The sequence below is a fragment of the Parus major genome, chromosome 7, assembly GCF_001522545.3.
Source record: "Parus major isolate Abel chromosome 7, Parus_major1.1, whole genome shotgun sequence".
NCBI lineage: Eukaryota > Metazoa > Chordata > Aves > Passeriformes > Paridae > Parus > Parus major.
In genome coordinates this window covers 32,420,208-32,435,192 of record NC_031776.1, presented here as the reverse complement: position 1 = coordinate 32,435,192, position 14,985 = coordinate 32,420,208, and the positions used below count along the sequence as shown (strand labels likewise).

General features: G+C 40.3%; 1 protein-coding gene across 1 annotated transcript in view; it reads left to right on the top strand.

Moving 5' to 3' along the window:
* LOC107207247 (von Willebrand factor D and EGF domain-containing protein-like) overlaps positions 1-14,985 on the top strand; it is a 192,817-nt gene that overhangs the window by 14,507 nt on the left and 163,325 nt on the right. Inside the window, exons 4-7 of the mRNA XM_033516200.1 lie at positions 1,609-1,826; positions 4,880-4,953; positions 10,701-10,971; positions 13,481-13,659. Of these exons, the coding sequence (XP_033372091.1) occupies positions 1,609-1,826; positions 4,880-4,953; positions 10,701-10,971; positions 13,481-13,659 (742 nt within the window). The remainder of the gene's footprint in view (positions 1-1,608; positions 1,827-4,879; positions 4,954-10,700; positions 10,972-13,480; positions 13,660-14,985) is intronic.

Genomic DNA, 14,985 nt, shown 5'->3' with positions numbered 1-14,985 from the left:
AGTTCAGACAATATCATAATGAATGCCAAGGCACAGCAGAGCCACTGGAGTTCAGCTCCTGTTAAGTTTATCGCTACTATTTTGACAAGATGATTTTCTTTGATTTTAAACTTTTGTTCTGGGTTGTGAGCACAGCTCATGGGGCTGTAATGGCAATAACTATTCCTCGTGGAAACCTCCAATTTAATTGAATCAAGAACCTTGAAAATGAGCCAGGACTTTTCTATAAGATGTGAGGTGAGGCAGCCTTTAAGGATTTGATATGAGGGATTATATGTCATTAATATCTGTAGATTTTATTTCAGTTCCCATAATACTGCACAGGGTTAATTTAAATTATATTTCATGAGATTTTTCCATAAGGAATAAGACACTGATTATTTGATTGGGTTAGAAATGTCATCTTAAAATACTTTAATGCCATTTCTATAAATTATTAAGCAATTCTACAAATGGGAAGAATGATATGAAAATCACTTATTTTAATATCAGAAAATCACTTGTTTTCATCTCAGATTAATTTTATGGCCCCCATTTCTAAAACTTTATTCTTATCTGACGATAATTAGCGGTCTGGGACAGAAAACTAAGTATTCCTCAAGAAACACTGTAAGTCCTGAAATCAGTAGTTAGATTCTGGCTGCTTCAACGGGACCACAGTTTAATTTTCTATCAACCAAAGGATTCATTAAAGCTTGAGTGGCTTCTTGAGAAGAAAATTGGCTCAGAACTAAATGCTGTGGTAATTCAGTGTGTGTAAGGGAAAACACACTTATGGAAATAAAAATTCAGGTTTGCCCTTTACCTGAGACCTGCACGGGAAGGGTCAGGAGCTGAGAGAAGTGGACACTGCTATTCTGGCTGTGTGTAAAGGTCTGTTTAGGAAAGATATGATGTGCAGGACCATTGTCACACTGATTTTGTCACCACACATCATTTCTCTACCCACCATAGATACAGACATAGCCAGTATTTCCAAGATTATTTTTCCTCATTTTTTTAGTGAATTTATCAGCACAATACTTCTGTGAAGGATATAAATAAAACTATCATTGTTTTACAGACTGGGAAGCAAAACACCATAACCTAACTAAGCCAAAAAATACAAATACAGACCTGCTACATTTGCTTTGCTGTTGTGGATCCACAGTTCACCCAAAACTCACTTGAGAACCCTCCCTTTTCACATCAAAACACCTGTTTATTTTAAATTAAATAACTCCCAGCAGATACCTCCTTATACTCCAGATAATGAAAGAGAAATGTTTTCCAGAAGCACAGATTCATCTCTTTCTTTGTCATGAGAACTGCTTGTCTTCATTCACTGGGCATGGACCCATAAAGATAACGCTGTCATCCCAGAAATATTAGCACCTGTGGAAAAATAGACACCACTGAGGTTTTAGTAAACTTTGGGGATAAGAAACCAGCAGAGTGAAGAGTGCAGAGGGATGCCAGATTCAGTCAGACACAACTGCCTTCATGCAAAGCCCATCTGGTTCCAAGACATGCTGTCCCTGGAACGAGGCGTTTGTGTTGAACAGAACCCGGGGTACGGGCGACACTTTGGATAACTCTTGTCAGACTCTGTGTTTGTGCTCACTGCAGGCAGCCAGGTTCCAGGGCCCCCAGACATCGCCCTCTCGGCCTGCCAGGTGGATCTGCTGCCGGAGCCCTGCTCGGGGAGCAGCTGTGCAGCGGCCACGGTGACAGTGACGGCCGTGACGGACTTCGCGCAGGACGGGAACCGCCTCAGCCGCGTCCGCGCTCAGCCGGTCACAACAGGGGATTTGCTCTGGAGGGCTTACACACCCAGGGATGTGAAGGTTAGGTCCTGAAATCAGTTGGAAATGTGGCAAATCTAAATGAGAGGTTATTTTCTTTTTTTCTTTCCTTTTTATTCTTTTTTGGGTTTTTGTTTTTTTTTTTTTTTTTGGTGGGGAGGGTTTTAGGGTTGGTTGTTTATTTCCAAAGAGAATAAAATTTTAGGGATGGTTGTCATAATGGTTTGGGTTGGAAGGAGCCTTACAGACCATCCAGTTCCACCTCCTGCCATGGGCAGGGACACCTTCCACTGTCCCAGGTTGCTCCAAGCCCTGTCCAACCTTGGGCACTTCCAGGGAAAGAGCAGTCACAGCTTCTCTGGGCAACCTGTGCCAGGGCCTCCACACCTTTACAATAAAGAATTTTTACCTAATATCTGATCTAACCCTGCCCTCTGTCAGCAGAGTAAAGCAAAAGAGTCACTTTATACACCAAGAAAATAAACATGGAATTCCTTGTCCTTTGTCAGATCTAGGGTTGACCATTAGTCAGCACATCAGTAAGGCCAAGAGCTGGAATACAGAGGTGACCAGGAGTGCTTCTGTCTACTGGAAAAGGGGACAGGGAGAACAGGGGTTAGAGAATGACCACCTTTTTGGGAAGGGGGAAAGGGGAAACCAAGGGCTTAGAGAACATTTTCTGAAAAAGCAAAGGCAGAACCTCAGAAAGGAGAGAGGAGAAGGGATTCAGCAGTGCCATGTCCAGTTTGTGACTGTGCCATGAATCTCCAGGACACCTTCAACAGCACACGGCTGCTCCATCTCTGCATTTATACAACTACAAAATGTCCAAAATAAAAATAATAACCAAGCAGGAAGGCAAGCCACACTTTCCCTGTAGAAAGCCTGGCCAAAGAAATGTGGTGAGCAAGGACCAGCCCTTTGTAAAGTTATTTCAGGACCTCGGGTGGGAGGTTTGAGCGCTGTAATCCCACCACCCCAGAGAATTCACCAGAGCACAGATTTGAGTGAGCTAAATTTCTCAGAGCAGGGGCACATCCAAGCTGGCATATCTTGGGTAACTGAAAACAATCCCCAGTGAAATCCACAAATTCCCTGACCTAATTTTTGTGGATTTTTTCATGACAGAATGAGATTAAACTGGACCAAAAGAATTTTGTCTTCAAAGGTAAAATGCCTAGCATGGTTGTATAACATTTCATCTCCAGAAATGGCTTCTTTTAAACTTTTTAAGATTCTTAAACTAGAAATTACAGCTAATTCAGCATAGTGTGCTCACACACTCATATTTTTTCTTGAAATTACAAATGCTTTCATTAAAATATGAAGATTTATCAAGTGTGAAATTGAATTAATCAATTTTAATAATAAATTCCATTTATCTCAGTTAAAACTTGATCTATGGAAACATAGTAGACAATACCTTCCCCCCACCATTTTCCCATTGCTGCTTTGTAGTTAATTAGAGGCCTTAATGTAACATAATTCTTGCAACATAGCAAGAAAATTCCATGTATTAAAATCCACATAATTTTTAATCCTTCTGACTTGTTTGGATATTTTTGATTTATCTGAAAACTGAACAGAAATTGTAGGCAGAACATCCTGACAGATCTAGATACCTCTAAGCAGGATTTCCTCGGCAAACTACTCCTGCCTTCAACCAGGAATTGTGTTTTCTGCTGACATCATGCAAAAAACACCAGAGCAGGAAAAGCCACATGGATTTGTTTGTGCTAAATTTTTTACCTAGGAAGTGTGAGGCTGTGGAGAAAATGGGAAAATTCTGAGAAACTTCATATCCCACAGCAAATCCAAATGATACAACTGACCCCAGAGTAAAAAGTTGTTCAAAGAGGGGTTCATTTCTTCAGTCCTCAAGACCATCATTCTAAAAGTTAGGTGTGCCAGACACAGGTGTGCATCTAGAAATGGTTTCTGTGTCATGGTTAAGGGGCATTTTGAAATATAGATGATGGATTGCTGCCAGGTGAGGAATGTTGTCACGAACAGAGGTTCTATCTTCACCCTCTAATTCATTTATTTAATTTCATCTCTGTTCCCAAAAGCCAAGTTCTGCTTTGTCACTGAAAGACTGCACAGGGATATAGCAGCCATCCTTCTTCCCCGCTCCATGGACCCTGGTAGAACTAACTGAAGTGCACCTCTGGACTCCTCATGGGCAAGGAGGGAGCAAAGAATTAACAGCCCTGGCCAAGAAATCAGTCTGTCAGGATGGATAATGGGAAACCATAACACTCCATCACTCCCACCAGAATGACTGGGAGCTCTTCATACCACAAATCACTGCACAACCCAGTCCTGCATTTTTGGGAGCTGGACAGCAGAGCTCTCAGCCATTAAAACAAGCACCCTCTGGAACAGACCTGGCAGTGTGGGTCCAGCACTGCCTGAGATTCAGGTGTTACAGCTTCAGAGCCCTGCCTCTGGCTTCTGCAGGCACCTCTGCTCCTTGCAGGGCTCTCACAGCTCCTCTGTGACCCAAGGAGTCAAGGGCTGGTGCAGATGAAGAGCTCTGTAGCTGTAGTAGGTCCTTTCCTGTTTCACCCACATAAAGCAGTGTGATTTGGAGTCTCCTCATCAATATCTGATCAATATCCACGTCAAATAGATAAATCAGCTATTCAGGTGCTGTAATGGGAAATTTGAGGTCAAATCAGGGGACAGGCAGCTACTACTAAAACGTGCTAATATTACTTAATTACAGCATAGCTTTTTACCATACTTCAGGCATTAAAATTAGTAAAATTTAATGAGCACTCTGTTCTCCTGGTAACTTCAGTGAATGATCTGCTCCTTAGAAAAAAGTTTTAATAAAAAACTTCATCTTTTACCAGATAAAGGAGGACATTACATCAGATGAACAGGAACACTTTGAACTCCCTTATTGGCTATGATTAAACTCTGTTGTTTGAAAGCGAAGCCTATTTTGTCCCCATCTGCAATCGTGTTTCAGAATTCAGATTGTAGTTTGTACTTAACCCTTGAATCCTGCCCTGAATGTTTTGTGAGGAACAGTAATGAAGAAAAACTGCTGTGTAGACTGTATTCATTGCACATTTCATTTTAACTAGGTCACAGTTCGAGACCTCCCAACAGGGAACTGCTACTCTTTCACTGATCCACACATTATCACATTTGATGGATGGTGAGTATTTTACTTTGAAATAATTTGGCTCAATTACTGCAGTTATCTGTTTCTGGATGTAGCATGCATTTGGGTTTACATTAGAATATCAAAAAAGCATTGAACAAATTTGCTTACAATGAGGAATGTGCTCCTTCGGCGGCACACGTGGTTTCCTTCCAGCTGTGTACTCCTTTTAACAAAAGGACTAGAAATGGATTAATCTTTTTTTTTTAATGGGTTTGAGTCTGAATAATTTTTACAAGACAAAGGTCCAAAATGTTCTTCCATTAGAACTATTACTAGTGGCCTTGAGAGGGTGTCTACACCACATGGTGTTAGTGACTCCCCAGTGCCACCCAAGGGACACATTGTGTCACCAGGGCAGCACAGCACACAGGGACAGCCTGGTCCTTCCCAGAGTTCAGCAACATCTGGTGCAAAGTCATCAGAAAGATGCTTTTGATTTCTTCTACTTCCAGAGCCGGTTTATGTCCAGCTGGAGTTGAAAATCATAAATACAACCAAAAAAAAACCCATAAAGACAGCTCTAATGTCTCAGATAAAAAAGTCCAAAAATTATAAGTGTCAAATATCGGGAGAAGAATGCAAAAATAAAGTTGTACATCTTCCTGTAGTGTCCAAATGTCCTTCTGTATCACCCAGTAATAAGCTGCTTAAAGACTTTCTCAGCCAAAGTGGTGTCTTTGTGTTTGTCAGCCTGAACTGTACAGCTCAACTTTTCCACATTTAACTCCCCTAATCATTCATTAATCTATTTATCACAGCTAATTGACATCACTGAAAGTTTTTAAAATTTGCGACTGGCACATTTGATCCAGTGTTGTAAATATTTCAGATGCCATTCCAAGTTTGTCACTCTGCCATTAACCCCCTGGTGGCACAGACAATGACTTTGGGTGTGCAGCATCCACAAGGGCTTGGCAGGCGTGAATTTCTGCTATCCTGATATCCCAATTTCAGTCCAACATGCTCTGGAGGTGGCATCTGAAATTATGTCAAAGCTGGAGAAATCTTTTGATGAAATGTGAGCAAGAATGGCAGTGACTCCATTAAAAGTTACACATCTGCTTGTAACAAAGATTTCAAGTAAATTGGGCAGTCTGAGGTAGGAGATTAGCTCTGCTTATCCATGGTTTCCCAGTCCCCCTTCTGCTTTGCTGAAAAGCATTTAAATGTGGTCAGGAACTTGTTTCATACAAGTTTGGGTTCTTTTCTTGCTTTGAAAGCTTCATTAGAGCTGCAAGAGGTTCAAAGATATTCCCACGTCTCATGTAGCTGCAATTATTTCAACTCTGGGATATTAAACTAGATCAGAGTATTATTTCAAACCTCTCTATACATTTATATTCTAAAATACTCCCTTTTGATTTAGGGCTGGGAACATACAGTGAGCTGTCAGACTGCTGTGTTTAGGGATTTATAAACAGCTGAAAAGAACCTCTTGGAATGGGAACACCCTTCCAGCCATGTAGCACATTTTTACATTGCCTCCATGGGAAAAAAAAAAAAAAGGTCTAAAACCAAATAAAGCAATTTTATTTGAATAACTCATTTTTTAATCCTATTGTTGATAGCACACAGAAATGTTTCTAAGCAATTTATGTGCTGTTTTGACACAAGGAGTTTGGAAAAGCCCATCCTTCTGTGTCATCCTGCCTCAGAGACACACAGACTCAAAAGAGGAAAAACCCAGGATCAGCTTGGCCCCTCAAAAACTTCACATTTTTCCTTGTGGACAATCGTTCATCACTGCTCTGTCCAGTGCAGCTTTAAATGAGCCACCTTGATGGGGCTTCCTCCATCTCAATAACTAGGTTATTTCCCTAAGATGTATCACTTCTTGATATTCAGCCAAGTTTCTTACCCATCATTTCACAGTCCCATTACTCCTACTTATATTCCCATTTATTATTGTAAATAATTTCTCTTTCAATTATTATAATGGTTAGGCTACCTTATTACAGAGAAGTTAAGTAACTTCTCTGACTGCCTATCTAAAAAGATTTTTACCATGTTAGCAAATGATTTTAAAGCTTTGTACTTAAGGAGTGAAGAATGCAATTCCTCCTTCTGTCCTGGTACAAAACTATAATATGAAGGCAAAGGCTGACACAGAGGTCTGGAAGTGAAGCATTCCCCTTTTTTCATGGAAGGAAATGTGAAATGTGTTGGGAAAATGTGTTTGAAATGAGAACCTTCTTGTGGTTTCAATATTTAAACGAAAATCATTAAAAATTTAAAATTTAACTTCAATAAAAATAGTTCTTTGAATAAATTTTAAAAATTGAAAAATGATATAAAAATCAAAAGGCTGGAAGTGCTTTTCTTACTGGCAGTAACATTTTCTTACTGAAACAGCCACTTCCAGCATATTTTTTAACTTCTATTGTGCTGTTTCCAATGTTTTTAATCTGACATAGTGAGCTCACATTAAATCTGAGGCAGTTAGCTATTCATTAGACAACTGAAATACCCAACTCCCACTCCTTAATAACACTCCCCTTTGCTGTGCCTCCTGCTAATATATGTCTGTAGGAATATTTATCTTGTAATCTTTTCATTCTTTTCACCAAAGGCAGTGACTGAAAATCAAAGAGGAATGTGTCATATTTTACAGCATAAGCACAATCAATTTGTGTATATTGGAGCGTAGATGTGAAATAACGTTAATTATAGCAGCTAAAATCCAGAGAGAGCACTTCCTTTTATAGCAAAGTACCTTCTAAATTAAACAAATGTGAAAGCCTGGTAAAGCAAAAGTATAGCCCTCATTACTGGTTATGGCACATTATAAATATAAAAGCTTTTCATGCCATAAATCGCAGATTCTTAAATATGAAGTACTAGCTTAAAACTAAATATGCAGAAAATCCTTTTAGGCCAAAGTAAAAAGGGGAATATTTTTTGATTGGGGAACTATATGCATCATTTATGGTATTTTGCATTTTACCATACCAAAAAAAAAAAAAAATTAATTTTTTTTTCAAATTTCTCAAAAATTTACACTAATCTATATTATCCCACCAATATTATCTCCAAGGAAATGACACTGCTTTCTGGTTGGCTTTAGTGACTTTAATCAAAGGACCTCACAGCAAAGTCCTGGGCATGAGCAGCCCTGCCAGGTGCTGGGGTTTTGATAGTCTGCAGCAGTTTAGTTGTCCCCAGGCATCCAGTTCTTTCTGAATACAATCCAACATCTGCTCTGAGAGCAACGTGATGGGATGAACACTCTGAAAACAGGGAACATCCTTCAGCATCACCCAGCTCTTCAGAGAGTTAAGACTACCACGAAATAGTTCCTTGTAGCAAGGAAAGAAGGGGCCTGGAGGGTCATGTCAACAAATCAAATCATTTGATGGCAAAGCTGTGGTGAAAAATCTTAAAAAACCTCTGAATTAATACAAAGATGAAGTGCAGCTTGGTGAAGAGGAAGTGCAGGGTGTGAGTTAATTGAACACTACTAGGTAGTAGTTGTTTACATATGTCTATACCCCCTTCTGTCCCTTTCTTATGATTTACCAATATAAATTATTCCTATAGAAGTTCACTGCCATAACCAAACACCCAGGAGTGTTTTATAATTATTGGACAAAGACATAACTCAAGCCATGACTTTGTTCTGGGACCAGAATTTGCTTCCTCCTTTGGAAAACAATCTCTGTCCATTGCTGCAGACTGTCAGGAGGCAATGTCAGAAGGCAGGATGGGAAGTGCACTGTGGAGGGAGATTTAGACACAAATAGTGGTGCTTGGTTCACAAGGAACATGAAGAACTCCCTCGTGCAAGAGCTGCTCTAGCTCTGCTTCAGGTATTTATTACTACAGGCAACTTCTCCAACATCATCCCAAGAATCATTAACACAATTACAACTGTATAAACATCACAAAAGTTTACCTGACTACATCTAATTATCCATTCAACTGATTTGAAGGTGCCTGAAAGCTCTAATTTAGGCACAGGGCAGGTTCGTTATGTGCTATGTAAGCTATGCCATGACTTAATTGAAGGACTCAGGGTGACTTCCAGGAGGGTTGGGTTGGGTCCACTGTCAGGGATTATTAAGCAATAACTAGCTCCCCTTGATATGCAAATGCAAAACCAGCCAGAGATGATTAGTGTGGGTACAGCCAACCTGATGCCTTGTTTCCCATCAGCCTCCCTAAACACCTCTCCTCCTAAACTGATCCTGTAGAAGGAAACTGTGGAGGGTGCTCTCCTAAAATATCCTCTCTCCTCTTTCTCCCCCACAAAGGTGTCCAAATGGAGCAGGAACTCGATGTTTAAAGAGATTATCTATTTTTTATGGTGTCCTAAGTTCGGCTCAATCTTAGCAGCAGCATCTATGCAGTGTACTACAGGAATTTATGTATCTGATTAGAAAATAGGATGAGACAGAACCATTCAAAATCTTATCTGGTCACTTCATGGCCAACCTAAGTTTTTCAAGATGAAAGATAAAGTCAGATGTGTTTTTTAGAGAAAAGGAGTTGGAATTAAAATTTTTTACTGTGTTTTAAGCTACAAAGTCATCTGCAGCTTTTATTCTGAAGAGGAACAAAATGTAGAAATATACATGTGAAAAAGTCACAGTTCACAAGCTATTTGTTCATCAATATAAGAAGAATTAATGGCCTAAAAAATGTGGATGTTTATATGGCACTGCTTTAAAAATAATCCTGTTATTTAGCAGAAGCATTTTATACATTCCTTTTTATGTTTTCTTTATTGTAGAAATAATAAAGCTTATTATTATAAGCTTATAGTTTAGTTTCCATATTGCTTAATTTCATAAAAATCATGTTTAAAACTAATCACAGTGTCTTAAAAGAAAGCAGAATAATCCATTGTTTTTAAAGATGGAAGCTGTTGGCTTATAGGGGAGAAAACATCAACAGCATATATTAAGTATATGGCTACTATTTCCTTTTATATAACAGAATAAAACAGAGTGAGAATTAGACAAGTTTATGGAGTGAGAGCACAAAGAACAAGCAGAAGAGGGTCCTCTCACAAGCCTCAGTTGCGGAAACCCCAGAGGTTCCAGATGGTTCATGTAGAGGGCAAACACTTGTGAAGTTACTAAAGTTATCCTGCTCCTGGCCTCACCAAGCTGGGACATTCCTTTCAGAAAAGAATGAAAGTCTTAAATCGTTCTCCACGCTGGTTTGTGCTGATTGCTGATCCATTGAGTGTGAAAATTGTGCTTACGGGGAAGTCGTTAGGGGGGAGGAATAAACTTCATTTTAGATGGCTTTCAGTAGAAGCCCAGATTTTCATAGGAAGCCTTTAACTAGCCACAGCCAGACTTGTAAAATTTGGTGATTAGTCACAGAACAGGTTATCTGAGCACTGATTTCCCTTTGAAGAACATCGTAATCTAAAAGCATCCAGTTAGAACCAAAATACATTTATTAAGACCCAAAGGCAGGAAACTTCTTCCCATTTGCCATATATCAAATGTTTATCTGTTTTATCCATGCCCATTTCCATGGCAGCAGCTGGGACACAACTCCTGCTTTCCACAGGAACTCTTAGGCACTTCCAGCTAACAACTGCTGTGGCGTTCCCTTGAATACAGAGCCAGAGAAACTGGTCACATCCCATGTGTGGATGGGTCCCTCCTCCAAGGCCAGACACCAGGCTGCTCTAATCGCTGCTGTACGAGTTCCAACAAGCACCCAACGCAGGTGCACGCTGAGGAGCCCTAACCCTCTCTGGTTTTTGATTTGTGGCTGTTTAGGCGCTATGACAGCTATAAAATCGGGACGTTCCTGCTGTGCCGCAGCGAGTCGCGGGCGTTCGAGGTGCACATCCGGCAGTGGGATTGTGGCGGCCACCGCTCCGCCACCGCCTGCAATTGTGGCGTAGCCGCACGAGAAGGGGGTGACACCGTGGTGCTGGACACCTGCAATGGCCACTTCCAGGACAGCAGGCCCCAGCTGACCATCAAAAGCACCGAGGCATCGCCACAAGTCAAAATCCTGAAGTCTTACGGAGGCAGGAAAATAACAGTACGTGCTTGGATGGTTGAGCGCTCTTGTGGTGGCTGTGCTTTGAAAACACGCGTTTAATATTTCTGAATTATCAATGAAGTTGCTATGAAAATATCTGAAGCCACCAGAGCACCTGCAGCCAAATGTACTGCAAAACGAGAGGCAGGGAAGTAGCTGGTTAAAGTGTTGGTTTAACAATCTGTAAAATAAAACTAAACAAATACCTCTGGAAATTTCTTGGCGACACAGTGGAGCTCTGATAGCACTACTTACTCTCTGCAGCACGGCAGCCTGTTTGCTTATGCCAGCCACTACCCAGCCACATCACATAAAGCAAATTTCTTTGCAGAGCTCAAGATATAAATATTCAAGGAAAGATCCCAGGTAGCAGAATAATGGAGTTTTTGAGTGGAGCAGTAAGACGCTATTAGTCAGATCCAGAGAGCCCCCAAAAGCTATGAAAATGGGCTGCAAATGTGCAACATTTGCTGTAACATAAAGCATTTGCCTAAACAAATATATGGCCACAACTTACTTTGCATAAGTATCGCTTATCAACACTAATCCACTGAAATCGCTGGAAAAATAAGAGCAGGCTGCACCAGGGATTTTGGTAAGGAAAAGAGCCGCAAATTATGGCCAAGAAGATAATTTTATCCTAGAGTTGTATCATCAAGATTTATTGCCATGAAATGTTTTGGATGAAGATTGGTCCAGGGCAGAGCCAGAATGATGCAGGAAGTGCCTGTGCTTGGCTCTCCTTGTGATCGCACTTGGAATAGATCTCAGGAAGGTAGTAATTGAAAGTCTGTTAATTATAGAATAGAGAAAAAGCAGGAATCAAGCTGTCATTTCATTTTGCAACTGAATGCAACATAATTACTGTTTTATTACTAGGATAATCTTTGCATGGAATCCCTATTCTCATTTACACCTGAGGTAAGACTCAGGGAAACAAATAAGGGCAGAGTGGGGACACAATATGAATCCTTGTGTGATGTGAGTGGGAATCTATAGGCACTGTGCAGCAGAGAACAGAATCCCTGAGCACACCACTGAGAAGGGTCCATCCAAATTCTCCCAGCCCTTGTCCATCATTATCCTCATGCAGCCTGGGAACTGTCTCCCACAACATTCAAGGAGGCTTGGAATGGGGTGAGGTCATGCAAAGTGACAGCTTCCAGCAGCCAGACACTAAATAACTCTGCAAACTGAGGTCTCAAAAAACCTTCTTTGAAGCCTCAATTAGCAGCATTAAATCCAGGTGGGATGTATTGCCCGGAGCAGCAGGAAAGGAAAGGGTTAGAGCCCTCCAAACTCCTGAAATAAATCCACACCTGGAAATATTAATCTGGACAGCTCATGCAGTTCTGACTGCAAGGCTTTTACACACAGGCCTCTAGAAAAAGCCTGAAGTAATGGGGAACAAAAATAGGCAGAATTATAATTTAGTGAAGCCAAACTCAGAGTAAACTCTGGATTCAATTACAAGAATAAAGATATGAGCTTGTTACTCCTTCACAGATATGAATAGATCTGACGGGGAGGAGCTCCAAATGGACCAGAAAATCCCCACCCAGAAGAAAGGAAAACAAAGGACATTATTTGGATGAATAAATTATATTTAGGCAGGGGTCACTTAAAAAAGGAAAATAATTATTTCAAAATTATTGTAATGAGATGTTTGCAACTCTAATGTATTTTTAATATTAACTGAAAATGTTTAATTTTGGATAAAAAGAAAGTATTAAGGCTACTTACCAGGATAGTATGTTCCTACTCCCTCTTAAGGGCCAGATAATTTTCAAATAATTTTATTTTTACCTGTAAAAATAAAGCAAATAAAAAAATACATTTCAGTTGAGCAGATATTTTCTTTTTGCTTTTTTTTTTTTCTTTTTCTTATTTGGCTAGTAAACCAATCTGAAAAATCCATTATCCACAAAGTTACTTCTTGTTTTGAACCCTGCCAAGATATTTTTTTCCTTTTAAAGGTCAGTGTAAGCCTACCACTTGTCCTTTAATGAGAAAATCACTTTATCCACTTTAAAACACAATCATTTTCTGGATAATCCGGCCTTGGAAAATGAAACGATTGTTCAGAAGGAAGAAAGATCTTTTTCAATCTTGGCAGTTTCTCTAAAAAAAAGTTATTATCGTGAAATTATTAATATAAAAGGCACAAGGGTGGCCTTATTGTCATGGAAGATGCTTCAAAAATTAGCTGGTAACTTACCACTGGGAGAACTTCAATGGATGCAAATATTAATTTAAGAAGAAAGTACTCATGCAGTTATACATTTATGTAATGCTATCAGATATTAATGCTGTGGCATCTGAAAGCAAGCTAAATAATAGCACAAATAAATATTTATAGTGTTTCTAAGTGATCTTAAATTACCTCCGCCATCACTAACATCCTGCTTTGATATTTTCGTTTATGGAAAGAGACTTTTTTTATTGCATAAAAATCTTGGTAAGAGCTTCAATTCACTGGGTTGTTTGGGGTTTTTTCCTGCCTCTTCAGATCCTGTTCCCTTCGGGAGCGTTTGTTCGAGCGGACCTGAGCGAGTGGGGAATGGGTGTGACAGTGAGGACAGCGGGCAGGGACTTCAACAGCACCCGGGGCTTGTGTGGCCTCTTTGACGGGATGGCTCACAACGACCTCAGCAACGTGCCCCAGGAAGACTTCATAGAGGAGTGGAGGTACAAAGCCAGAGAGATCCCACCCAGGGGATGCTCTTAGCAGTGTGTCAAACCGTCTTGATGGGTTTATTTCATTACACACTCCCCTAATGACCTGACAGGGAGATCTGCTTAACCTGAGGGAGAAGCCTGAAGACCCATCTCCATCCCAGCAGCACAGGGGTTTAATTTTCAGTCAGCACAAAACACATCAGCAGTCACCAAGAGAGAAATTTTCTATTCACAAGTCATGTCATGTTAACAGCTGTGTTAAGATCCCTCTCAGCTGTTAAAAAAAATAAAGCTCTCACCCACACTTGAAAATGTAGATAGCTGACAATAGGGATTAATTAAGGGTTTCGCTTTTCTCTTGTTCTTTTATTCCTGAACACTAATTACAGTATGTGAATATAGATTAAATGTTACATTTTGACAAAGTCTGGTAATATATGTACCATGCTAAAACTTAATATCAACTCTACTAATGATGACAGTGAGCTCTGAAAACTTGTACTTTCTGGGACAGATGGTCTGGAAATAGAGCCAGGAGTCTGACTCTCTGATATGTCCCTGTCACAGTCCCTGTCCCTATCCCTATTCCTGTCTCTATCCCTAGCCCACATTTTAATTCCTGTTGCTGAACTTCAAACATGCCTAATAGGTGTTCCTAAAACCAAAATGGATTTGCTTGTGTAGCCTGTTTTGTGAAGGAAAAAGAAGGCAAAACACTGTACCATGGCACTTAATCCATACATGGGAGTTCAGCACAATCCTATAGGAACAATGAATTTTTAGACTTCTTGCACTTCAGAAAATAAAAGAAACACCTCTGCCATATTCTAGTTCTATTCAGTGAGCTATCTAATGTCTATTTTGGCCTGTCATTGTAAATTCTACTATTTAGAATTCAACAGCCATCATTAGTATCCTAATAATGTGGTAATCAGTCAGAGATTGCTTCTGGGAAGACAGGTGGAGAAATAGCTTGGTGCAAGAACCAATAACTCACTACCCAAAAAAAGGGCTAAAAGGGTCCTTGGGAGAACTTGCTCAAAGCAATTTTGTTGAAAGAGCTGAAGCCAAAGTGCAGTGCAAAGGAATTTACTTATGAAACACTGAGAAGTTTTCTAGGGCTATATGATGGAGATTCTTCAGGGAAGGCAGAAGCTCCTGCTGAGTGAGAAGGGCAAGAGGGGTGGTGAGTTTCATCTTGCAGCACTCCCAAGGATGGGTTCTCACAGACCCCTCAGAACCTGGTTACAAAAGCAAGCCAGTAGAGAAACTAAGGTCACCTCCAGGGGAGACTGGATCGTTCTCTGATCCACTCACAGGGAAACGGCCCAGAAA